This window comes from Poromitra crassiceps (genome assembly GCF_964638095.1).
Source record: "Poromitra crassiceps genome assembly, chromosome: 2".
NCBI classification, from domain to species: domain Eukaryota; kingdom Metazoa; phylum Chordata; class Actinopteri; order Beryciformes; family Melamphaidae; genus Poromitra; species Poromitra crassiceps.
The window spans coordinates 70,524,733-70,551,886 of NC_139624.1; the positions used below are offsets into that span (position 1 = coordinate 70,524,733).

A 27,154-nucleotide genomic window follows, 5' to 3' on the forward strand; every position below is an offset into this window, starting at 1 on the left:
ACTCAGTTTCCCATAATCCTCCACACCTCACATTTGCACTTTCCCCTGATTCACCAATGCACACACGCCTGCCAGCAATCACCCATACACACCTGACAGTACTCTGGACTAATTTATAGCCGCAGTCACTCTGCCACTAAACCCTCTGCTCAAGGTCTTTGCACACACAGTCCGATTGTTTTCGTATGCGTGTTTTTTAATCCGTCATCTGAAAAGACAGACTGGTCCCAGCTCGCAAAAATCTATAGAGGGTATGCACACCCACTGGAACACGCCCCCTTAATTGGGAACGAGTGTCAAAATGAGTGTCAAATTCCTCCCTGAGCAGCAGGTGTCGCTTATCTAGGCTGATTACTGCATTCAAGCTCAGTCTTGCTGTGACTCAGACCCCACAGTGACTTCTGCCTCTGACATCACATGCATACCCTCTATTGACTGATGCGAAAAACGCAGAAAATCGAACCTCGTCCGACAACTTAAATGACGGACTAATTGTCGGACTCGGTGTGTCAATGATGATTGACACAAATGAGGTCGTATTCTTTCTTTTTTTTCGTGCGTCAATTTCGGACGAAAATACGGACTTGGTGTGCAAAAGCCTTCAGTGTTGTTGAGAGCACCAAGCCGTGTGTGTCATGACAGAAAGTAAGTAATGATTTGATTTGTATTGTTTAATGGTAAATCCTGCTTATGCTGTTTGGGTTATTGGCTAGTTAAACACTATCATTTTGATGTTTAATGCTTCTATGCTGAATCCTCCTTTATGCACTCTGTCTAGTTGATAATTGCTAGATTAAGTTTGATTCCTCTGTTTATTTCAGAACCACACACACACAGGAAAACAAATCAAATGCAACAGTCACAATAAATATATTCAACCTGACCAGATTGTCTGGAACTCCCTTCCTTATATGACCTGACCGTTGTACCATAGTGGTGTTCATTCCCTGAACCTGTTGGACAAAAACCTTACAATATATATATATATATATATATAATTTATTAGGGGTGTCAAAATTAATCGTATAATCGATGCATCGCGATACGGACGTGTGAATCGAATCGTTTATGTTTAAATTTCTGAGATTCAGATTTTAAAGCACTTTCTAAGTAAAAAAAGGGACTTGATATTTATCTGACTGCTTGTATTAATTGATGAAAAAGTAGCCATGTGCAGGAATAATACAGAAAATTGAGGATTTGATACTTGGAGCTGCAATACTTTGAGCTGTATCAAGATGCATTGTGGAATCGAATCGTTGACTGATGAATCGTAATCGAATCGTGAGGCCAGTGAAGATTCACAGCATATATATATATATATATATATATATATATATATTAGTTGAAATATGAAAGTACAATTTGTTTGTTTAACTTAGTGGAGTATTAGCCTGGCAATCAAAGTTATTTTTCATTGTTTAGCCATATGAAATGAGTGTTTTACATTCATACAATATACTCATTCAATCCGCAGGTTGCAGACGAAGATAATTCGAGAAGAGCTGCTGACACTTGTCAAGGAGCCCCTGTGTCTTGTGGTGAAAAGCAAGTGTGCCCCATTTATTTTGTGAAAAAGCACCAGGAGCCTAACATGGCCAGTCGGGCATCTATGCAAGCATCTGTTGATGGTGATCCAGAAACGCATGGATGCCGTGAGAATATTCCGCCCCCCAGCGTCGGTGCCACACAAGTCACTTTCAATTCCAAAGTCCAAGTCGGAGATGTGGTAGGATGTTCCTCGGAGCCAAGTGGAGAAACAAAGCCTCCAGCTGATGGCTGCCACTTTACAACCCCAGCTCCACACAGTGGCAAAGCAAAGTCACGACGAATCTCCAATTTCCAATCTGCTCTCACTCCAATTTTCAAATACTTCAATCTTGGCATGAAATGTCATAATTCAAAGTCTCCAGAGCCTTTGAGTCATGGAAACAATCCTGATGTGAACGTGTCCTCTTTTTACCATGGGGTAGCAGCAGGAATTGGAGACCTCAGACAATGTGTTGTCACAGGGTTCTCCACTGCCCGACCAGGCTTCTCTTCTGCCCAACTGTCAAGTCAAATGAATTCTCCAGTGTCCATGATGGAAGATGAGATCCTGCCAGAGTGTAGTCTCATGGATGATACAGTTGATACCACTATGCCAGTGAGTCCGTCCACTGTAAGTTCTCCTCATATCCTGCCTGAGACTCCTGTATATCTGAGGGACAAGGCCACTAACCCAGAAGAGGTTGTTGATACGAGTCCAGACTTGGAAATGAGCTCTACTCTAACCATGAAGTCCGAGATGAGTTCAGTGCTAACTCCAGTGGGGGGACGCATCACGATGAATGACTCCAGCAGCTGCCGCACCTCTTCCTTGGGTGTCACTCGGGATATGTCTGCAGTAGATGGCTTGGAAAACATGCATTCATTGGAGCTCAGTGCACAAAACATGGCACAGATCACTGGATCAGCCATGATTCAAAGTTCAGGGGAGGACTTGCCTAGTGGCCTTCCTGGAAATGCCACGCACGACACAAGCTCATTTAGTGACAAGTCCGTTCAGTGCATGGGGAAAAACACAACCATGGATGACTCTAGCTGCCTCAAAGCTTCCTGGGAACTCACTCTGGATATTTCTACAGTAGATGGTATCAAAAACAATAGGCCTTCAATGGAGATGAGTGGACAAAACGCAACGCAGGTTGCCGGATCAGCCATGATTCAAAGCTCAGCTAAGGACCTGTCTAGTACTCTCCCTAGCAATGTCACCGTCACCACCCATGACATGAGCTCCACTAGTGACACATCTGCTCGGCGCATTGGGAAAAACACAACCATGAACGACTCCAGCTGCCTCGAAGCTTCCCTCCAAGTCACTCAAGATATTTCTACAGTAGATGGTATGAAAAGCACTATGCATTCATCAGAGTTCAGCGGACAAAACATGGCGGAGGTGGTTGCTGGATCACTTGTGCTTCAAAGCTTACACGAGGACTCATCTTGTACCCTCCCTGGCAATGTCACCCGCGACATGAGCACCTCTAGTGGCAAATCTGCTCAGTGCGTTGGGAAAAACACAACTATGAATGACTCCAGCCGCCTCCAAGTCACTCTGGATATTTCTACGCTGGATCATTTGCTAAATAGGCCTTCTTGCCCTTCACAGGAGCTGAGTGGACAATGCATTGCAGAACGTGGTGGACCAGTCGTGATTGAAGGCTCAGCTGAGGATTTGTCTAGTAGCCTTCCTGTTAACGTCACCCGCAACATGAGCGTCTCCAGTGACGAGCCTGCTCAGTGCATCATATCACAGTCCTCTACTTGTGATATGGAGAGCGATGTCAACTCAAAGAATTGCACGCTCGAGCTTCGAGTGGAGCCTATAGAGAGCTCCGATCCTGGGGAACCCGACGACACAAAGATGCTAACCAACCATGATGATGTTGCTGTAACAAGCAAGGTGCCACAACCTGTGAACAGCACCTTTACCGCTCTGCAGACCTCCAAGCTGAGCAGCACCGCGACGGATTTCAACCCTCCTGTTCAAATAGCCTGCCCTCAAGATGACGCCTCAGCTCTTCCTCCATTCAATGTTGCTAACCCCACTGCAGAGGCTGAAGAGCAAACAAGTTCAATCTCTAAGAAAACTTTTGAGACTGGCCCCGTTGTGACTCACAGTTTGTGTGTTCCCCAGAACAACGCTTGTAATATGGATTCTCTTCACAAATCCAATGGCGACATGATTTTAGGTGAAGCTCCTCGAGCAGTTTGCCTCCAAAACGACACTTCGGAACCTCCTTCCAAGCTCAGTGGCACAGTTGATTTGTCCGAATCGAGCTCCAGTCCGCAGAACGCTTTGGACGTGCAGCCTTCTCCTAAGAAGATCAGTAACCCGACCACGAGCCCTCCAGACCAAACGTTTGAAGCCAACACTCCCACTGACCGTTCCTTGGTCTCATCTGGTTCGGCTCCAGAGACGGCCACCACAACAGCGTTAGCTTCAAAAGTGCTTTCTTCACAGAGGTCAGCCATCTTGGCATTGGCCTCTGCACCAACTGCTGTCCCATCTGTGGCGGATGGGCTTTCTGACACTTTGGACAATCAAAACACGGATATGGAGAACGGCAAAGCGGCTGCGTTCAACCTGGATGAATCGTTAGAGTTGAGGTGCGACTCTCTTGTTACGTCTACACCCATGCCTGGTTCCAAAGTGGTGGGCCTAATTGCTGAACGAGGAGCAGGCAAAGCCTCCGAGGTGCAGAAGAAGCTGTATGGGGATGGCTCCAGTAAGCCGACTGGCCCCAGTAAACCAGTTTGCCAGTCTCCCCCATCAAACATAGTCAGTGACCGAAAGACATTCCTCAAAGTCCCCAGTGCTAAATCACTGTTGCCTCCTTCGAGAGCTGCATCCCAAATGAGATACAAGCCAGCCTCCGGAATTCCAGGAAGGTGTGGTGGGCTACCTACCTCTGGTCCACCGATGACACGGCAGAGAGTCCAGGCAGAGGCCTTGGAGGTAAGATTGGAATATTTGATCATTATTTTTATACAATGTGTGCAAAATTAAAACGGCGCCTGCTAGGGATGGAATGATATGATTCTATATGCAAATATATAGGTACACGATTTGATATGACCATAATGCAAAGTAATACAAAGTTCAATGACACAAAGTATGACTCTTTGTAGTATCAACTATGCAGAATTAGCCTGTTATTTCTGAACCACAAATCCTTCTAGCAATGGCAATGGCTTGCTAGAATGTGAACAAGAATTTAAAAATGTCATTACAAAGTACAAATAGTTTATAATTTTGATAGAGAAATTGTGACGAGCAAGCACTCTCATTTAGCTCATCTTGTTTATACCTCTGATCCTTTGATTAGACCAGTGTACAAAAAGTTGTGATTTTTTTATTTTACTATATCATTACTTTCTATGCACTCACACAAACACTTTTCAGTGTCTTCCTCTTTTCAATTCCATTAGCCTACACACACAATTTTTCATTTTGGGATGTGCCTGGTTTAAATGGGTGTGTTGCTTAAGCTTTGATGTAGTAATTTTACAGTTTCAAACTAATTCCTGAATTATTTTGTTAACCATTTCATGAGTAATAGTAGTTTGTCAACTTTTATTTGGCATTAGTAAATAAAATAAAAACATTTAGAATGGTAACACGTGTTACAGAGGCTATTTTGCCTCTGATATAGGTGGTGTGCCTTGAGATTCTGTCTTGCCCTTTGGTGTGCCTCATGCACAAAAAGTTTGAAAACCACTGGATAAGCAAAAAGCAGTGCAACACCATTATGTTAACTTATCATTGCTGTCTGTAACATAGCTGCTGTTGTAGTAAAGCTCTCTGACAGAATTTTTATCAGCTGGATTGAGGTGATGGGGATAAACCAGGATTAGGCATATAACAATAAGCTCTATTTTAAAATCTGTGTCCCATCTCTCCCCCCCCATCTCTCCCCCCCCCCCCCCCCGATTTTGTGTATCAAAGACCACAGGAATACCCACTTCCTGCTATGGGCGTCCGGTTACAGGTAGGCAGCGTGTGCAAGTGTGTGTGTACCTGCATGAATGTCATTTCAGAAGGTGCTTGCTAGTTTACAATTACATGTTTCATCATTCAGGTGAATGTTTCATAGGCCTAATAACACACTTGGTGTGTGTGTTCACCCTGGTTTTCCCCCTCTGTTCTGATGTTAGGATCCAAGCAACCCTGTACCAGCTTGCTGAGACCTCGGCCTAGTGGCATCCCAGCCAGTCGTGGAAAAGGAGGTACACACTTGTGGCTCATTTCCACCACATTTTACAGCCCTGCACAGCTCGTCACCACTCGGCTCTACTTGTTTCAACCCGATGGACATTTTGCTTCCACCGCTGGTCATCTGCCCCCGCCCACACCTGGTCGTCATAGCGACCCTATATCTGCCCTCTGCCCATATTCCGAAGTAGGCTATAACATATAACGTTACAATTAAATCCATACACAGAACTTTTAAACTGTTTATGAAATACTGGTGCCTCTAAATGACCTACAGTGTACATGGGCAAATGTGACAATCGGCCACTAGAATGGATATCACTTTGTTGTTAGTCAAAACTCACATGCGATGCGCGAGGGACGGGCACGTGGGACGGGGGTTGCGCTACAGAGTGAAGCCTCTACCCCGGCAGCCTCTCACCTGGCAAGACCGCGGCTTCACCAAAGCCCCGCCTGCGGCCTAGCGGAGCCGACGCTGCAGACAGCTACAAAGGGCTTCCTGAGGAGCGCTTTTTTTTTCTCTCAAAACAATTGAAAACCACCGTCATGTTAAGCTGAGTAAGGAGATCGCTTTTATTTCACCAGAGCCGAAGGCAGCAACACAAAAGACTGATGGAAATAACAGAAGAGAAGGTAATCCCCACTAAACTGGTATCCAGCATTGACAGTAGATAGAGTAGACACGATTCTGCCTGACGAATCAGTCGTCTGCAGTGTTTTCATGTCACCGTATGGTACCGGGTCCACAGCGCTAGAACCTCAACAAAGCAGGGACCAAAACTAGCACGACTCAACCCCAACTCAACCCGGGCTGTCCAGGTTTTTGATCGGTGGAATGAGACAAAAAAGCGAGACGAGCTGGGCGGGGCCGCGCTGATACCAGCGGTGGAAATGGGCCATTAGTGGTCAGGCTTTACATGTCTGGGTTTGTTTTGACACATTATGACAAGCAATAAAAGTCTATGTTAATAAGTTTTTCTACCTTGCTGGTCTGGACTGAAAAATTGACAACTGAGCCCTTTTGAAGTATCTGTGCTGTTGGCACTGGGGGATTGAGCCAGCATTTAATAATAAAGATCATATATTTAGATGAGTGGGGCTGTTTGATTTGTGACGTGCATGAACTAAATCCACTGATTTCTCCTGTCCTTGCATACAGACACCTTTAAGACTGCACAAGCATCCAGCCAGCAGCCAAAGAAGCACCTCCTGGCCAGAGGTGAATCTTTGCCGTTGCCAAAGAAGAAGAAGATGGGTAAATACAGAGTTTTAAATTATAAAGTTTAAACCACAATTATATATTTTTTTTATTGGTTGTATCATTGGTTCTTTCATAAAAGGCACCTTGTATACCTAGTGTAGCTTGACCTCTACAACATCATAGTCTTTGTGGCTATCTGAGCATGTTTGCCGCCTAAGCAGGCGTGGATCATGTACCAAACACGTTTGAGTTGACAATTGTCCTTTTGTGCTTTTTATGTCATCATACTTTTAGATGCTTCAATGGCATCCGCTGCTGAAGCTTCGACATCCTTCTGTGTCCCAGAGAGCAGATCTAGAAATCTGAAGCTGCCCACACAGAAAGCTGGGCTAGCGGATCCCCAAAGCCATGGTAAGCACAATTAAATCAGGCTTCATTATGTCAAACCAAGTAAGTTATAGAGCATTTGAAATCAAATCTGTGGATTGCAGCTACTCCACCACCATGATCAGATGGCTTCAGTTGGTGGATACATTTGTAATTTTGTGGGTGTGTCATCAATTGAATATTTGCCTTCACTCAGCCAAATCTTATTTGAAAATAAGTCACGCCCTGGACACAGGTGCTGAAGTAAGAGGCGCAGGTTTGCGCAGGCTCCCCCTCTCTCTGGCACACGTTATTTCGAATCGCACATAGGCTCCGCAATAACCACGCCCTGTGCCCGCCTACGCAGCAGTCAAGCGCCGGGATTGGCCAGGCGCCCATGCTACGTGAGCCAATGGGACGATGATTTATTGACAAGCTCCAGGTGCGCTAGAAGCACACTGACAAGGCCTCAGCCTGCATGCAGCTCGGCGTGCTGCTGCCAACATGATTTCGGTAAAAGGGTAAATTAACAATGTTTTAACAAATTTTTCTCCATCAAAACTTCTTAGCAAAACTAACAGTTAGATTGTTCTTATAGCGCAACTTTTTCATCTCGTCTTAATCTGATATTTGAGGCAATAATGATCTTTCTCCTCAGAAAGCCCTGTGAGAAAATCGCATTAACATGCATCAACCCCAAGAGTAATATCTCTGGGTTTCCTGTTTTGAAGGTCTGCTTTGAATACATGAATTAGCCATTTTCACTTCCCACCCAATTCACCCATTCAGTTTGTGACCATAATTAATTTCAATGTCCGCTCTCAAGAGCAATTCAGTTGGTTAATGAAATCGCTGGGCTGCGAGCCCTGCAGTGTTCGTGAGCATGGGCGCCTGGCCAATCCCGGCGCTTGACTGCTGCGTAGGCGGGCACAGGGTGTGGTTATTGCGGAGCCTATGTGCGATTCGAAATAACGCCTCTGGCACGGCACTGTGCTTCCTTGTAGAGGTGGGCGGAGGGGCCTCGGCTAAATCTCGTGCTTACCTCACAGTGCGCTGCTCAAATCCCGGTGAATTGCCCACATGTGCGTGAAAACAGACACACATGTCACTTTATAGAAGCGCCTGCACCGCTGAAATCCCTGAAATCTTGGCATACAGAGGTTTAATGTTGTATGTTTCATGTTTCTGCAGGTTGTGCAGGTTGTGCTCAACTCCAGCAAAAGCTCAAGGAGCAATCTGAAGAGCTCAAGGAGAAATCTCAAGAACTAATGAGACTGAGAGAAGGTATGACTTGTCATTTTATTTGAAGGAATCTTAAGTGCAGGGATTTTAGGAGGTATTGCAAACCACTGGCTTGAAGGAAGATACATTTATTTATTACATTTGTGTCTTTGGCTCTGATCTTCTCTTTGTCCTAGTGTTGAGTCAAACAAATGTTTTTGTGTGTTTTTATGTGTAAATGTTTGAATGTTAATATTTCAGTAATTGTGTGTATCATATGTCTATAATTACAGACTTTTTCCCTAATTTCTTTCAGAGCTACTCAGGTGCAAGAGGTCAACATAAGAAGGTCCCATATATTTTAACTGTATAAAACATGTCTTATGGGACTTTAAAACAAGCTTATCTGGCTTATCTGGGGTCCTTTTTTTGTTTTTTTTGTAATCAATAAAGATTTATATTAAGATTGTACACTGCTTATTTTTCATTGAAATATATATTTTTGAATGTATGTAATAAAGCTTTGCCGATTAGAATACTGACTTTATGTTATTACATTAGCATATTCTCCACTAGAATCCAGTCCAATATAACCCATCTGTGGGTGTGGGTGGGGGTGGGGGGGGGGGGCAACAGTGGAATCACCCTTATTTCAGTTTTCACAAATCTGAAAGTGTTTCTTGATGAGACTACTCAGTCTAGTCCCTTGGTACTCTAGCCCAGATTTTGGTCTTTGTACTGGACCTGGTTTTGTGCAGTCTAGATTGGGGGGGGGAGGTACTACAGTAAAACGAACACAATCCATGATTCATTGTATAATTCATTCTAATTTAACCTCCCCCCCCCCCCTCCCATTTTGTTACGTTTATCAGTTCATGAATTAGCTTGAAAAAAATGACTGAACCACGCCATCTACAGGCGCTATGCCACTTAAGATGATGGACCGGGAAATTCCGAATTGAATCAAGTACCCCAATGCCAAAGCGTCTCGTGCTACCTACCTGTAACGTTCTTGACTCATCTGGCCCGTGGATGTATCTCCGTGTAACGGTACTTTAACTTTATGTAAAGTAAATGAAAATGGACGCCACTATATCGTTAAAAGAAGCGGTTCTGTCCTATTTAGATAGGAGTGGTGGTCTTCTGAAACTTGTTGAAGACTGCAAGCCGTTCAACGGTAAGACGCAGGAGATGGGGGGGGGGGGGGGGGGCGTAATTTTAGCTCTATGTTATTGTTAGGTAACGTTAATTGGAAGTTATCGTTCTAGCTACGTTAGCTGCTAGATTGTGGGCTTTGAGATGTTCCACTCTTTGCAGAGCCCCAGCACAGTGAGGCAGTGTACAGGTTTTGTATCAGCGTGAATCCCTCTGATGTGATGGAGATGGACCCTACATTGGGTGACTGTGTTCTGCACGAGCCCCTGAAAGCAACCGCCCTGTTTCAGTCTGTGAGTCGTGATCAGTGTTCACCTCTCTCTCTCCGACTTACCACATCTTGGCTTGAGTTAAAATGAAGTGTGTTACATTCTGCATTTTGCTCATATCCTCTCTCAGGTTTGCTTCGTAGCAATAAAGACACTTTCACTCATTGAAAAAATACACAAACAGAGTCAGGTATGTCTGATTTGTGTTGATCGCCCCCTCTTGGTCATTTACGGCCTACATATTTCTCATGGAGGCTGAGTCTAGCTATAGTGCCTGTCCTGCATCCACTATTGCAGTGGTTCTCAAACTTTTTTGGCTTCAGTAGCCTCTTTCCCTGATCTCTGAATCCAAGTACCCCCCTTAACAGACTACACGATTTTGCTTAGAAAACTGCAAGAGAAAAATATAGCATAATGATGCAACGAATGAATGATAACCCACCTTTTGAAGAATATAACATTAGAAAGTAAGAAATGGAGTGAATGAGTTGCAATTAGTGCCTCCTGAGCAGATGTATTTCAATGTTTCATTTATTTTCATGATTTATTCTTACACTTTTTCAATTGTTCCCTTTAAGTACCCCCTGTAGTACCTCCATGTACCCATAGGGGTACGCGTACCCCAGTTTGGGAACCACTGCACTATAGACCCTTCTCACGGGGGCCATTTTGTGTCGAAGAGGCAGGATAAACACAGGTGCAAGCAAAACACTAATGAGGGTTTCCAACTTCCAATCATGGAAGAAGGAAACCCTCATTAGTGTTGTGCTTGCACCTGTGTTTATCCTGCCTCTTCGACACAAAATGGCCCCCGTGAGAAGGGTCTATTGGGACAATGATAGTAATGAACATTTGTTTGAATGAATGTCAATATGCCAGATTTAGCCAGAGGCTCATTTCCAATCTGTGGATATCAGCTGGTCCTTTAACAGTTTGTCATCATCTGCCTGTTCATTCTGAGGTGAATGTCATTCTGAAGCTGACACACCTGCCTCCGTTCCCTGAGTACACCTTGGACCTCTGTGCTTTCCCGCGTGGGTACGGCCCCATGAGGCCTGTTGTCATGGAGGGCCTGGTCATCGCCATGACGAGGGTCACGAAATACACCCAGGGGGCCCGATTCCTCTGCAGCCAGGAGGACTGCCACTGCTCTACAGGTACAAGATACTCACTCTCCTCTGGGCTCTCATTTCCTCTTTGTAATAAAGTATAGTAACTGGGTGGCAATATTAAAGTCGAGCTGAACCCAAAAATGACTTTTCTTTTCTTTTAGTTCAAATACCTGGGTATGCAGTGCACCTATTTAATAATGTATGCAAAAAGAAATCACAAAAGTCTAATTTCTTAAAGCAGCTACGAGCAACTTTTTCGATTGTTATTAAACAGTATAATTACAATATTGATGCATCACATCTTACCTATAATACTAGCTGAGACCAAAGCCTTGTGAATTGGAGATTGCTCCCTTGGATGATTATTAAGTCTGTGTCTGTCTAAACTCGCGTCAACAGGGGGCTCTCTCTCTCTCTCTCCTTACCGCCGGCCCGGCTACCCGGAAGTGAAACGCGGAAGTGAAACCCGGAAGTGAAACGCAGCTGCCTGCCTCGCCGTTCGCGCTGCCTAGCAACATAACATAAACAATGTGAACGCCACGCATACTCTCGCGAACATCTCTCGTTATATTCTAACAGGTTTTTTGGAAGTTATTTTGTGGTTATGGCCGAAGTGGCTGCTGCAAACCGTTTCATTTCACTTCCTGATCTTCCCTGGCCACAGACAGACTACACTGGCCGATTCACTCGGGGCTCAAGCGAGACTACTCCGCGTTGGTCTCGTCGACTATTAGAGGTAAGATGTGATGCATTGATATTAAATTTATACTGTTTAATAACAATCGAAAAAGTTGCTCGTAGCTGCTTTAAGTTTTTCACAATTCTTTCACATCAAAAGTTCATTTTTCAAGATTTCATTGATAACAGTAATGTACAGTTTGCTGACATCACCTAGTACTATCAAATTTCTACCCCATTTCAACCAATCATATCACGACATGCAGCTGTCAATTCAATTCATTTCAGGATAATTGTCTCTTCCAAATGAAGTAGAAAATGGCGCCTAGTGCCTGTCATCTGGCAGAATTCCTATCCCATAAACTAACTACTAACTTGGCCAATTGTTAGAAACATGAACAAAAAACAAAAACTATAATCTCTAAGACATGATACTATGACCCGCCCAGGGCCCGAAATTAACTTTTTGACCCACCGGCCAGTGGCGGGTAGATGGAAAACATCTACCCGCCAAGCATATTTCTTACCGGCCAAAAAAAAAAACTCATTTTTGTGTCACATATATCAATATATATCCATTTTTTTCAGTACATTTCAAGTAGATAAGGTATTACGTTGAAGAATACACACTTAAATAAGAGGCCAGAGTAAAATTTGAAGCAAATTATTTTAATATATTGATTGATGATCGATTAATCAATACATGTCAAGTCAATCTTATCAATACATGTCAAGTCAATCTTGAGCTTAAATTGTTGTAAAAAAAACAAGCAGCTAAAAGTAATAACTGCAACAGTCTCAGTGCAGACAGCGCACAACTTGGGCTACGGACCTTTCTCTCCCACTCCAAACCTGGCACCTGCGTTAGCTCTCCTGCACTCGTTCTCTGCTCCAGCTTTATTGGTGGTAAGCATTTTGATTCATCTCCTCATCAGAGCTCGGCAACAAGCGCGAGCGATTGATTCATTGATTGATTGATTCGCCCGTCTAAATTGACGACTGCATTTCATTCCAGAGTCTGGTAGCCTATACGGGAGAGCTAGAATGAAACAGCCTCAGGAAGCACTCATGTTATACTACTGCACTGAACTAACGTTAATTTCAGACTGCTTCCTTGTATATTGTGGCTGGGATCAGTGCTTCCCAGCGCACTCCCAGCGTTTAACAGTCGCTAGGTGGACACAGGCGGCTACACACAGTTTTAATATTACATGACGACTATTTTGCGACCCGCCACGTGGCGGAGACGCCAAATCTAACTCGCCAAAGCTAAAATATGCCCGCCATTGGCGGGTGGCGGGCTCTAATTTCGGGCCCTGGACCCGCCTCTCAACTTGTCATCTCAGACAAATTGTGTTTTCAGTCTGAAACGGACTGCGACGCACGTGATGAACGGGTTCAGTTCGACTTTAACCCTAGAGCAAATATATGATTGGATTTATACGCTGATTCAAATCCCAGCTTCACATTCATATCTGATTGCTTTTCCCTGATGCCTCTAGGATTCCACCACATCCGGGTCCATGCCCCTGGGGCCACGGAGTCGGCGACCGTGAGAAATGACTTCACCTGTCTGGTCTGCTCTTCTCCCCTCAAAGAGGATGTCAAGTTCAGGGTGTTAGGAGGTGAGAGCGATGCCTCTGATCGTGATGCATGGGGCATGATCTGAATGGGTTCCTGGGTAGACAAGGTTTATCATAAGAAGCTGTGTCTGTGTGGTTATGTACTGTATGTGTGCTTGTATGTTTGTGGACAGACAAACAGCTGGTGGAGCTGATCCATGTCAGAGCACTGGATATTCTGAGTGCCCATCCACAAAGCTCACTCAGATACCAGTCTGTCACACTGTTCCTCAGAGGTAGGTCCACATCACTCAGATACCAGTCTGTCACACTGTTCCTCAGAGGTAGGTCCACACCACTCGGATACCAGTCTGTCACACTGTTCCTCAGAGGTAGGTCCACACCACTCGGATACCAGTCTGTCACACTGTTCCTCAGAGGTAGGTCCACACCACTCAGATACCAGTCTGTCACACTGTTCCTCAGAGGTAGATACCAGTCTGTCACACTGTTCCTCAGAGGTAGGTCCACACCACTCAGATACCAGTCTATCACACTGTTCCTCAGAGGTAGGTCCACACCACTCAGATACCAGTCTGTCACACTGTTCCTCAGAGGTAGGTCCACACCACTCAGATACCAGTCTGTCACACTGTTCCTCAGAGGTAGGTCCACACCACTCAGATACCAGTCTGTCACACTGTTCCTCAGAGGTAGGTCCACACCACTCAGATACCAGTCTGTCACACTGTTCCTCAGAGGTAGATACCAGTCTGTCACACTGTTCCTCAGAGGTAGGTCCACATCACTCAGATACCAGTCTGTCACACTGTTCCTCAGAGGTAGGTCCACACCACTCGGATACCAGTCTGTCACACTGTTCCTCAGAGGTAGGTCCACACCACTCGGATACCAGTCTGTCACACTGTTCCTCAGAGGTAGGTCCACACCACTCAGATACCAGTCTGTCACACTGTTCCTCAGAGGTAGATACCAGTCTGTCACACTGTTCCTCAGAGGTAGGTCCACACCACTCAGATACCAGTCTGTCACACTGTTCCTCAGAGGTAGATACCAGTCTGTCACACTGTTCCTCAGAGGTAGGTCCACACCACTCAGATACCAGTCTGTCACACTGTTCCTCAGAGGTAGGTCCACACCACTCAGATACCAGTCTGTCACACTGTTCCTCAGAGGTAGGTCCACACCACTCGGATACCAGTCTGTCACACTGTTCCTCAGAGGTAGGTCCACACCACTCAGATACCAGTCTGTCACACTGTTCCTCAGAGGTAGATACCAGTCTGTCACACTGTTCCTCAGAGGTAGGTCCACACCACTCAGATACCAGTCTATCACACTGTTCCTCAGAGGTAGGTCCACACCACTCAGATACCAGTCTGTCACACTGTTCCTCAGAGGTAGGTCCACACCACTCAGATACCAGTCTGTCACACTGTTCCTCAGAGGTAGGTCCACACCACTCAGATACCAGTCTGTCACACTGTTCCTCAGAGGTAGGTCCACACCACTCAGATACCAGTCTGTCACACTGTTCCTCAGAGGTAGATACCAGTCTGTCACACTGTTCCTCAGAGGTAGGTCCACATCACTCAGATACCAGTCTGTCACACTGTTCCTCAGAGGTAGGTCCACACCACTCGGATACCAGTCTGTCACACTGTTCCTCAGAGGTAGGTCCACACCACTCGGATACCAGTCTGTCACACTGTTCCTCAGAGGTAGGTCCACACCACTCAGATACCAGTCTGTCACACTGTTCCTCAGAGGTAGATACCAGTCTGTCACACTGTTCCTCAGAGGTAGGTCCACACCACTCAGATACCAGTCTGTCACACTGTTCCTCAGAGGTAGATACCAGTCTGTCACACTGTTCCTCAGAGGTAGGTCCACACCACTCAGATACCAGTCTGTCACACTGTTCCTCAGAGGTAGGTCCACACCACTCAGATACCAGTCTGTCACACTGTTCCTCAGAGGTAGGTCCACACCACTCAGATACCAGTCTGTCACACTGTTCCTCAGAGGTAGGTCCACACCACTCAGATACCAGTCTGTCACACTGTTCCTCAGAGGTAGGTCCACACCACTCAGATACCAGTCTGTCACACTGTTCCTCAGAGGTAGATACCAGTCTGTCACACTGTTCCTCAGAGGTAGGTCCACACCACTCAGATACCAGTCTGTCACACTGTTCCTCAGAGGTAGATACCAGTCTGTCACACTGTTCCTCAGAGGTAGGTCCACACCACTCAGATACCAGTCTGTCACACTGTTCCTCAGAGGTAGGTCCACACCACTCAGATACCAGTCTGTCACACTGTTCCTCAGAGGTAGGTCCAAACCACTCAGATACCAGTCTGTCACACTTTTCCTCAGAGGTAGATACCAGTCTGTCACACTTTTCCTCAGAGGTAGGTCCACACCACTCATACCAGTCTGTCACACTTTTCCTCAGAGTTAGGTCTACACCACTCATACCAGTCTGTCACACTTTTCCTCAGAGGTAGGTCCACACCACTCATACCAGTCTGTCACACTTTTCCTCAGAGGTAGATACCAGTCTGTCACACTTTTCCTCAGAGGTAGGTCCACACCACTCATACCAGTCTGTCACACTTCCTCAGAGGTAGATACCAGTCTGTCACACTTTTCCTCAGAGGTAGATACCAGTCTGTCACACTTTTCCTCAGAGGTAGATACCAGTCTGTCACACTTTTCCTCAGAGGTAGGTCGACACCACTCATACCAGTCTGTCACACTTTTCCTCAGAGGTAGATACCAGTCTGTCACACTTTTCCTCAGAGGTAGATACCAGTCTGTCACACTTTTCCTCAGAGGTAGGTCGACACCACTCATACCAGTCTGTCACACTTTTCCTCAGAGGTAGATACCAGTCTGTCACACTTTTCCTCAGAGGTAGATACCAGTCTGTCACACTTTTCCTCAGAGGTAGGTCGACACCACTCATACCAGTCTGTCACACTTTTCCTCAGAGGTAGATACCAGTCTGTCACACTTTTCCTCAGAGGTAGGTCGACACCACTCATACCAGTCTGTCACACTTTTCCTCAGAGGTAGATACCAGTCTGTCACACTTTTCCTCAGAGGTAGATACCAGTCTGTCAGACTTTTCCTCAGCAGTAGGTCCACACCACTCATCAAATTACTTGTAACAGTTCACACTGTGTACGTGCTACACATTGCTAAAAAAAAAACAAAGACCAGACTACCCTACGAATGGCTTTGCTTATGAGTGAGTGATTTATTAGGTGCCTGGGGAGGAGCACCTCAGTAAGAGCTTGGGCTTGTGATGGTCAGTGGTGGTGGAGGCTGTGGGTGCCAAAATGTAATACAGTAGAAAGTAGGAATGCACGATATATCAGCAATCATATCGGTATCGACCGATGTTAGTGATTTTTTAACATATCAGCAACGGGCCGACTGTTGCAATGTTAATATTGGTTATCGTATCAGCCAAAATGTTCACACTGAGAGGAAACAATGTGGTAAATCTATATTTATGGGCTTTTCCAAATGTTTTGGAAATAAAGAAATGCATTACTTTTTCAAATTCACATGTGTTTACATGTGTTTTTCAGTATGGACAAAATTTGATGATCATAGAAATGTGTTTATACAGATCATATCATCATCTGTAAATATCGGTTACTGTCCATATAACAGCAATGTTAACACATTGAATGCCAGCCATGTTTTCATTCCTGTAGGTAAGTTGTGCCAGGGGTGTTTTTGACGATTCTGGCTCATTTTAGAAGAGCCGAGGATTCTTTTCTGTTAAGAATTCATGAACACCAATCATCTAAAAATAACTAATAGAATGTGTGCTTTCTCTGTCTAAAAGAGTTAGTTTGCAGAGTTAGTAGTTATGTAGATATTAGCCGTTGAGTACAGCATGGTTTCAGCGTCTGGAAATTTATTCAGAGATAAATGGCTTTTTGTGAAACAGTCACTTTAACCATTCATTTTTGGCATCAGTAAGACCGTCAGACATTCTAAACAATAGTTTTGAACAGTAATTTCCTCCATAACAACAGGAAACACCCCTCTCATTCAAACTCCTCCCTCCGTGCTCTTCTCCTCCTTCCTCCTGGCTTCAGCGGGCGTGTCAGAAGCGCGTTGTGCTGCCTGCCTGTCTGTCTGCGTGCCTGCCTGCCTGTCTGCCTGTCGGGCAAGACGAGTCTGAAACGGATTACTGTAAAATCGCGTCGCCATTTCCTTGAATGGCTTTCTCCCGCGGTGTGTGTGTGTGTGTGTGTGTGTGTGTGTGTGTGTGTGTGTGTGTGTGTGTGTGTGTGTGTGTGTGTGTGTGTGTGTGTGTGTGTGTGTGTGTGTGTTCGCGCGTTGCTGCGTTGCTGCGCGGCTCTGGGGGGAAGGGATCTCTGTCCGTTCTGTGTGTGTGTGTCCGGGGTTTTCCGCGGGAGGCGGCTGCTTAGTGGCTTTTGGGTCCCGTGGTTGTGACTTCTCTCGGTCTCTGTCGCCACTTAGTGGTCGGTAAAATAGATTACACGCATGCTCTTGCTCCAAATAGTTATCTGGAAGATGTAAAAGGGGTTGATTGATGTCCCACCGTCAAAAAAACATGTAAGACGAGTTATTTCGGCTCTGGCACTCAAGCGCTGGATTATGTAAGACGAATTATTTCGGCTATGGCACTTAAGGTGTTAATATCGGTTATCAGTATTGGCCAAAATCTTCATATCCCTAGTAGAAAGTATTATGCACTAGGGTTGTCACAATGCTAGAATTTCTAACTATGTCTGACCGATAACCAGGGAAATATCCATACTTGATACCATTTTCGATACGGGGGGGGTGACAACACATCAGGAGGCATAATAAAAAATAAAGGAAGACAGATGGACTGACAAACGTACGCTTCTCCATAATCTAGGCCTGATCAAGCTCATTGAAAAATGTGCACGTATACAGCACTTTCAACTTGTTGAAGCAACAGATACCCACCAATAGATAGGGAGGGAAAATCAGTAGTACCAGTATGTTTGATTTTTCAGCTGGTATCGATACTGATTGTATCCGTTTCACACACAAACAATTGATCGATACTAATCAATACTATCAATACATTTAACAACCTTAATGTGCACACAGGGTTATAGTCTCAATGAGACACTAGGCGTTATGATTGGACATGCCAGCGTCTGTATATTTACTGTTGCTCTATGTCCCTCAACACAGTATTGGTTAATCAAGCAAGTTCAATTTGCATTTTTTCCATTCACCTAATGATGACAACACTATCATACAGTTTGTAGACAAGCACCAAGTAGGAACAACACAGGCAGAACTAATATTTTCAGATGGTAAACTAAATACTTAAGAGTACGATTGTATGTGATTTTTTATTTTTATTTTTTATAACCCATACAGTTTGGACACCCCTGACTTATAGTGTTTGTACTGTAGCATAGAACAAATCTGGGCTTTGACTTTTGTTGGGTTATGAAAGTTCTAAAAAGCTTCCTTCTCATCTGCAAGTCAAATCCTTCAAGAGGCTCTATTTTCCCACAGGCCTTAGGCGCAGAAACTTAAACGCAAAAAAACGCGCCTTGCGCCTGCCTCGGGAAGATAGCAACATGGTTTTAGGCGACGAAATGCACTGTAGGGTAAACAGGCGTGGCACAGTGGCAGAATAGGCCAGAATGGGCGTTTCGGCCTTAAATACCGGCCTAATGATATCTTCCCACCTGGCGTTAATTTAGCGCTTTGCGCTTTTGAAAACCAGGCCTTATTCATAGCGCCGCGGATATTCCAGGCACAGCTGCTCTGCCTCTGCTGATCTCAGTTTGTCCCCCTCTCTCTCTCTCACTCCCTCGTTCAGACAGGGACGCACAAGCAGGGGCGGCTCCAGGATTTCAGTTTTGGGTGGGCTCAACAAATGTAGGCTGGGCCCATCTTGGCGGCACCCGAAGGGTGCCGCCAAGATGGGCGGCACCCGATTTGGCGGCACCCTTCGGGTGCCGCCAAAAAAAAATTTGAGGTCTTTTTTTTTACATTTTTAGCGATATTTAGAGGAATATCTCATTTAAATTAATGATTTGAGGGCTTTTTTTGACCTTTTTTAGCTACACTGTACATTACAACAACAACTGAAGCGCCAAATTTAACTCCCGTCAGTACTTGAAGTCTAATATAACAGTTTTATTTTTCTTTTATTGTTAGAAAGAGTCAGGAAACGTTTTTGTGTGTTTATTTTGTATTCAAATGTTCGTTTTAAAAATTAATTAATTAAAAAAACATATATATATTAAAAAAAAAAAAAAAAATCTGATTGGGCCTGGGGAAAAAGTGGGTGGGCCTAGGCCCGCCAGGCCCAATACTGGAGCCGCGCCTGCGCACAAGTCCGATAGAAAAAAGAAGGTGCTGTACCGTACATAGTATAACAACATGACAGTTTTTTATAACATGACAGTTTTGAGCCTGCCCAAACAAATGTTCACTGCCTGGCTTCCAAAGCCACAAATGTGAAATCTCCCAGCATGCATTGGGCTAATCCATTTAGCTAATAAATAGCAACCAAATGAGCCGAAATAGATAGAAAGGTAGATCTAAATAATGTGTAATGTTAACACAACCTGCAATTGCAGAACATTTCAATATTGGACCAAATAAAACATTGAAATGAAAACACAACCCTATGTGAAACATATATGTCATATTGGCATATATGTCATATTGGGGCTATATATATCCCTTGCAGATTTAACGTGATTTAGATGAGTGACAGTGTAACGCGGTTCTACTGTCATGTCCTACCGTGATGGCCGCTCCAATAAATTGGCCCTACTTAACATTTTAGTTTTACAATAAAAACACATTCATGCAATGACTTTACATAATGTAGGCTATATTTATGTGCATCATCCTACCTGTGCAGCAGGGGAGAAGAAAAGGTAGCAAAACGATATCATTCTGGACAAACTTTCACCAATCTAATCTCATCATAGGGATTGGCTATATTTTTCTAGCTGATGCGTTTAGAACATTCTTTTCACTTTGATCTTGCTATAGTGTAGCGTATTTACATGCTTGCAGTATTTAAACTGCAGTTAGATTGGTTTGAGAATAATATGGAATAATAGCCTATATATGGAGACAGACAGAGGGGATAAAAGGGAGGGGGGAGATCAGAGCCCTCGGCTTTTCTGAAGCCGGACTGTATCGCTCCGTGGAATTGGAGCTGAAAAGTGAAGCATGTGATTCGTTTACTGCACTTCCCCAATGAGCAGATGTACACCAAGATATCGAGTGCGCTGGTCCACACCCACTAATCTGGGCTGCGCCTGGCACTAAGCGCAGTTTATAGGCCGATGCAACGATAGAGCCCACTGTATGTGAATATCCCCAGATGGTAAAGAAGAAAACAATCTGTTAGATGAATTCTCCACTGTGAATGATATGGCTGTAATAGCTTGTATTTACACACAGTCACATGTCTTGAGGTTTGTCATTAATTTTCCACTGCTTTCTAAATGAGCCTCATTTTGGAACACAAACTCAGTGTGGGGGGGTTGAGTAGCCACTAGCCAGCCACGCACGCACACACACACACACACACACACACGCATAGTGCCTCTTGGTGAGATATTAGGTGTTCCTGTCCCCTCTAATAACATTGTGCAGTCATTACCCCTGAGAGAGCAGCAGATCTCAGCAGCAGGATTAGCATATTGTGTGTTGACCCAGTCGTCCTATGGAGGAATTCAATACAGAGGCTCCCGTTACTACACATATATGTTAAGAAGTGCAAGGAGGACTCATTAGCTTCCCACACAGACCACTCTTTGTTCTAAAGGCCTCACTCTCTGTGTTGCTCTTGGCAGTGCTGTGTAGGTGGCTTCAATAATCACCAGGCACGACAGAACAATCCTGAGTGTTATGGCTTTGTTTTTCTTCTTCTTCTTCTCCTTCTCCTCCTCCTCCTCCTCCTCCTCATAGATGAGCTGTGTAACTCGATGACAATCGGTCGACTCTACAGGGTGTTGGGCATTCCTGCGCATGTGCACCAGTGGCCCAACATCACCTGGAGCGTAGAGGCAAATCGTATACATCCATGGGAGCCAGAGTGTAAGGAAGTCAAGCATCTCACTTTAAATCCACATCTACAGAAATACTGTATCAGCTGCTACTTGTACCAGAGATGGGGACTTGAGACTTGGACTTCAAAGACTTGAGACTTGACTTGGACTTGAAGGTTTGGGACTCGTGAACAATCTTTTTTTTTTTTGGTGCATTAACATGAAGGAAACGTCTACTAATGATAATGTCAACAATCAATGCTGATACTGTATGCTAATACAGAAGTGAGGATAATACAGTGTATGCTTTGAATTCCTTAGTTTGAGCTATGCAGTGTTCTAAGCAGACCAGATGGCATGCAGCTGATGATAGAATGCTCATCCATAAGAGACTTGAGACTTGACTTGGACTTGAGCTCAAAGACTTGAGACTTGACTTGGACTTGTAAAAAATTACTTGTGAGCATCTCTGACTTGTACAGTGTGAGAATTAATCGTTGAGATGGGATACCATACGATTACTCAGAACACGTTTCAGCATTGCATTGCACCAGTGCTTAAACCTTCACCATGTTCACCAACTACCTACAGATCCACATAAAGTCAGTGACAACTTCCAGGCTCTGTTGAAGGCCACAGCCTGTTCTCCCTGGAGGTTCTCTGCCATGGTGGCTCAATCCTTTGGGTCGGCCGTGGTTCCTCCAGGCCTTTACAACACCCTGAAGCTCGGCTTGCTGCTCAGCTTGGTGCAGACCAGAGCGGACGCAGCGGACATCTTTCACTGCCTGGATGTGCTAGTCCTGACCGCTGACACTCTTATACTAGACAGGTAAAGTGATCTGAATGTAGCACCTTATAGGCATGGGTCGGTTTGAAAATGTTGAAACCGGTTCGATAATCCCCCAAAAAAACGGTATATCGTTTTTTTTTTTTTTTTTGTGTAGCCCATAATGACTGTAATGCGACTGCAGTTGGTGGCGATAATGCACCTCTAAGCTGGTATGCCAACCAACACTAACACTGAATAAAAATAAGCAGAACCATTTAACTGTAACAACATACTGTTTTTATTTCTCATAACTATTCAGCTTAACTTTTCTTCAAACATCAACATAATAAACAAAAGAAGATTTTTGCCTACTAGTGCAGGGGCGTATGCAGAAATTGAATTATAGGTGGGCCTGGATCAAATTGGGTGGGCCTGGATAGGAAGGGGTGCAGATGCCCGGCCAAAGGCCGGGCCCACTCGGGTGGCCGGCCAAAGGCCGGCCGCCCGAAAAATTTGACGTGTTATTTTACTAAAAATAATGCATTTGACCATCATTTCAAGTAGAATGATACCACCCAAGCAAGAATATTTCAAGTGTTTCAAGTGCTTTACTGAAATATTTGGACCATATAATGATAATACAATTATCTCAACCTTAAAAGGTTACATATAGGTGCCAAATGTTGCATACATGAATGCTTATACTTGTGTGTATACTGTTACTTTATACAGAAATTAGAACCACTGATCCATATACTGCTGTGAGTTTAAAAAATAACAACACTGAGGCTGCTTCAAGTTTGAACAAGACGCCCTCATTTATCCACAGAGAGAACAAAATTCCTAGATGTCATGAAGTTGTCATGCATTAGACTCTGGAGATGATGTGCCCTGCGTTTTTACAAAAGTAACAAAACCATTGGCTAGCAATGCAGCAGCAAGTTTGCCTCTAGAAAACAACCAATTAAATTTTTTTTTTTTTTTTGGGTGGGCCAGGGCAAGAAGTGGGTGGGCGTGTGCCTACCCAGGCCCACCCGTAGATACGCCCCTGCTAGTGCAACTTGAGAAGAGGCTAATACGAAAAATAGTGCAATCAGAATGGACTGGCACTATTGTTTTATAAAAAATAAAAAATAGATGATTTTTTTCAGGTTCGCACATGATCAAACCGGTTTGAGCTCGTACACCGAACCGGTAAAACCGGAAATCGACCCATGCTTAGTGCCTTATTGGCACACTGAAAAAAAAGATGGTGACTACTATTTGCTATGTGTGTTTGTGTGCCAGGTTAATGGCATACAGTTTGAGCTTGGCATGTCGTGGGGTCAGGCATCAGGTCTCGGGGGAGATGTTTGCATCACTGTCCCGGGACGAACGTGGAGCGGGCACCGCTAACATCCATGCTGGCTCCGCCCTGCTGGCCTCTGGGGGCATTTGCATGCTGGGAGATCTGTGCTGCTACAAGAGGGACAGATTGGATGCCATTCAGTCAGGTAGAGCACCAAGGTGGTTAATAGTATAACAACATCATGTCATTCATTGATAAGTATTTGATGGCGTTAAGTATAAGTGGAGGATACTGCTAGGTATAAGAGAATCAGAGCTTTTTGATATACTTTCCACCTCTGGTGTTTCCTGTCAGTTCTGGAGAGCCGCACCGTGTCTGTGTTCATCCCGGGGAAGAAGTATGGTGAGGATGCCGACCAGCACCTTTCCTTCCCAGTCCAGTGCAGCTTCTGGGCCCTGACAGACTCCACAGATCCCTGCCGGCGGCCTGGCAAGACAGACTGTGCCGTACTGGGAACAGCAGTGGGTGCAATCCCGACATATGTCATATTACCTTTATATAGGTCACACAAAACATGTTCTGGATGTACACTAGCAGGTCTGAATTTATTTAATTTTACAAACATATTGTGTTACAATGTCAGACTGTCAGTAGAACTTTTTAGAAGGTTGTTTGGGACAATGCATTAGGAGTTCAAGAAATGTCAGATCTCTGTGGATGCAAATGTTTATAGATAGTACAGGCAAAACAGGAAATTCAGACAATTTATCTTCCCTGAAGGAAGTTAGTTAATTGGCCCTACTCAGAAAACAAATTACCGAGCAGAGCCCTTGAGAATAGACAATGCTTCTATTTTCCTTATAGCTGAAGAAGGGTGGACAATTAATCTATTACCATAGTAGGTAAAACAGTACTGTACGTTCAAAAGCTGTCATTCTCTTTAGGTTGTTTCCATTTACTGTCTGTCTCAAAATAGAATGGTCTCAGTGATTTCAATATGAAGGGAAGTATAACACTTGTGAAGACAGGGTTCATACAGACATTACAAAGTTAAATTCAAGGACTTTCAAGCACTTTTTCAAGCACTATTTGTTTCATTTTCAAGGACTAAACACAAATCAAATAATTGATTTTCAAATATAAATTTGGCCCAAAAGGGGCATCAAATTTGCATTATATTACATTCTGTCTTTAACAAGTTAATTCTACTATCAATCTTGTGAATGGGACATGAAAATATTTGTCTAAAGATTGCTTTGACTTTGAACAGATGCTCATACCTCAGTAAGCGCCTTTTGTCTTTTTAATACCAACTTTGGTGAAAATATAAGACGTGACATCACTGACAGACCGTTATGTGGTTCATGTGAAATTCAAGGACTTTTAAGCACCTTGTTTAAAAAAGGGGCTATTTTCAAGGTATTCCAGGACTTTATTTTTTCAACTCAAAATCCAAGCACTTCAAGCATCTTGGCAGAACCATGTGAAAACAGCATTTTTACAAATGGCATCACAATCAACTTGGACAGCTTTTTGATCTCCAGTTTCTTTTTTGGGGAGCAGGACATGGGTCCAGTGCCAGCTAAGCTGGCAGAGGTCTTTGGCCTGGTCATTCATTGTCGGGAAATGGTGGGAGAGCAGGCCCTGCTCGCACAGACTGTCCACACCATCCAGCAGGCAGTGCAGCCCGGGGAACCGCTCTACCCATCCTGCATGCAGTTCTCCACACAAGACTACCAGGAAGTAAACAAATACAGCTCTGTTATCAAGTCCTTTGCAGTGATTTTTTTTTTATTACAATGCACTCTCTGGGTGTCTATGTTTTATATTCAATCCTATGCATTTACCTTACATGGCATTTGCCATCTTTATGTCTTCCAGCTCTTGGCCCACACACGGAGTTTGCAAGTGGAGCTGAGTTCTGGGGCAGAGAAGATGATCCATGGCTACTACATGGCCAGCCGGAGGGTCCGGTCAGGCCAGAGTCTGGGGGTCAAAGTGTCTGTGGCCTCCGTCAAACTACTGTGAGGCTTTCATTTTTTAATTAAGCATTTAATCTGTAGTTATTCTCAAAACGACATGCCTGCATCACCATCATGGGCAATGTCCACTGTGATGCTACTATCCCCCACTAGGTGGAGCACCCTCCTTCATGTTACCCTCTCAAAGACTATTTTTGCTTATAGTTTTGACAAATGTTTACAAAGCCCTTTCAGAGTGGTGTCAAATTTAATATGAAAATACACAATTATTTTTTCTTCTTTTCAAGGTTCCAGTGCATATTTGCAAGAGCTATACATATCAATTTAAATCATATTTATTTATTGCCATTTTATTTCCTCTGTTTATACCCTTTTACAGATCTATATTCATTATGAAGTCAAAACCAATTGTACAAGCATTCACTGTTAAAAATGGTCCTTTCCATGGTGTTGTGTCACAGGATCTCTCTAGCTGAGGCCCACTGCAAACTGTGTCTGAGAACCACAGTACTGGAGGAAGATGCTGTGATCGCTGTGCTCCTTTGTGAAAACTCGATCACCCTCAAACATGGTACTTCCCCCCCCCCCCCCCCCCCCTACATTACTGTTCATAAAATCCTTCAATAACCGATATTGATAACCATTTCGGCAACCAAACCATCTACTGTTGATCAATAGCCTATGCTGTGTAATGAATGCAACTATCCTGGTAGAATATGCATTCACAGATCAAGTTTCCCTCTCACCTGTCTCAACAAGGCTTTATCCAGGTGCCATTTATTAGTTATTTACAAGCAATGTAAAGGCTCACAGACTATAAACAGGGTCTTGAAAAGTATTAAAAGTTCAGAAATCAATTTAGGGAAAATTAAGGCTCTTAAAAAGTATTAAGGCTCATGGATGCAAAGTCATTGGTAGTGAAAAAGGTGACAGATACCAAGGCAGGCATAAAACCACTCAGAAATCCTATTTTAGGATGAAAAAGGTGACTAGTTTACATCCCTGTAGTCTTAATCGCCATTTGATGAGGTATTACATTTTGATTATGTTAAATGGGCATATTCTAATCGTCTGATTGCACTTGCAGACCCCTGAATTGAATCAAAATTGTATCATGGCAGTCCTTAATATCAGCAAATATATCGATTGTCGAAAGAATCTACATAGTAATATATCGTATGAAACTTGTGATTTACACTATCACTGATGTGACGAAAATGGCTTGTATTAAATGTATTTAACTTAACTACAGGATTCCTGCATAGTACCTAAGTAGGCCAACAACTGCTTCCTACAGGGACCTCTGCTCTGGTTATTCCTCCTGACGCGGTGTTTCCATGTGACCTGGGTGATCTGGACGACTTGCACAGGAGAGACCTGACCCTGGAGCAGCTCCACCAGAACATACTGCGCTTCATCTACGCCTACGCACCCGGTGCCAACGCATACATCACAGAGGAATAAGACCTCTAAGATGCAAGGTTAAAAAAGCACAGGTAGAGACCACACGAGCATCTCTTCACAATTTCAAACGTATGTAATCGGCACCAGCAAAAGCAAACTCATTTCACTCATTGTACAGGGTTCGTACAGCTTTTTAGTACAATTCAAGCACTTCTCCAGCACTTTCAGGCAACCTGAACCCTGTATTGTAACTGTATTGAGTTTGAACTGAAAATATTAATAAATAAAGCAGGATTTCATAACTGTTT

The 27,154-nt window shown here is 44.1% G+C and overlaps 2 protein-coding genes across 3 annotated transcripts; both read left to right on the forward strand.

Moving 5' to 3' along the window:
• Positions 1-1,959: 1,959 nt before the first annotated feature.
• On the forward strand, positions 1,960-9,082 carry LOC310772296 (uncharacterized protein). Its single transcript, XM_083632061.1, has 7 exons — positions 1,960-4,501; positions 5,492-5,534; positions 5,701-5,772; positions 6,918-7,013; positions 7,254-7,370; positions 8,517-8,609; positions 8,863-9,082. The coding sequence occupies exons 1-7, from the start codon at positions 2,063-2,065 to the stop codon at positions 8,889-8,891; spliced, it is 2,889 nt and encodes a 962-aa protein (XP_083488187.1). The 5' UTR covers positions 1,960-2,062; the 3' UTR covers positions 8,892-9,082.
• Positions 9,083-9,626: 544 nt separating this feature from the next.
• mcmdc2 (minichromosome maintenance domain containing 2) lies at positions 9,627-26,906 on the forward strand (the record flags this gene model as incomplete). Of its 2 annotated transcripts, none has more annotated exons than XM_083632063.1 (14): positions 9,627-9,723; positions 9,864-9,994; positions 10,101-10,160; positions 10,932-11,127; positions 13,263-13,385; positions 13,517-13,618; positions 21,324-21,452; positions 21,995-22,232; positions 23,460-23,665; positions 23,815-23,981; positions 25,021-25,203; positions 25,342-25,484; positions 25,904-26,013; positions 26,740-26,906. In XM_083632063.1, 14 exons carry the CDS (start codon positions 9,627-9,629, stop codon positions 26,904-26,906), a joined length of 2,052 nt encoding a protein of 683 aa, XP_083488189.1. The 2 variants fall into 2 exon arrangements, with proteins under 2 accessions (XP_083488189.1, XP_083488190.1); XM_083632064.1 differs by having other exon boundaries at positions 25,024-25,203.
• Between the last annotated feature and the right edge of the window lie 248 nt (positions 26,907-27,154).

What these genes read in the sequence shown, in the direction of transcription:
- LOC310772296 (XM_083632061.1), top strand. Translation starts at nt 2,063, where the DNA reads ATGAATTCTCCAGTGTCCATGATGGAAGATGAGATCCTGCCAGAGTGT. An exon ending in AGCGGATCCCCAAAGCCATG is followed by an intron (nt 7,371 to 8,516) that starts GTAAGCACAATT and finishes ATGTTTCTGCAG; the next exon opens with GTTGTGCAGGTTGTGCTCAA. An exon ending in ACTAATGAGACTGAGAGAAG is followed by an intron (nt 8,610 to 8,862) that starts GTATGACTTGTC and finishes AATTTCTTTCAG; the next exon opens with AGCTACTCAGGTGCAAGAGG.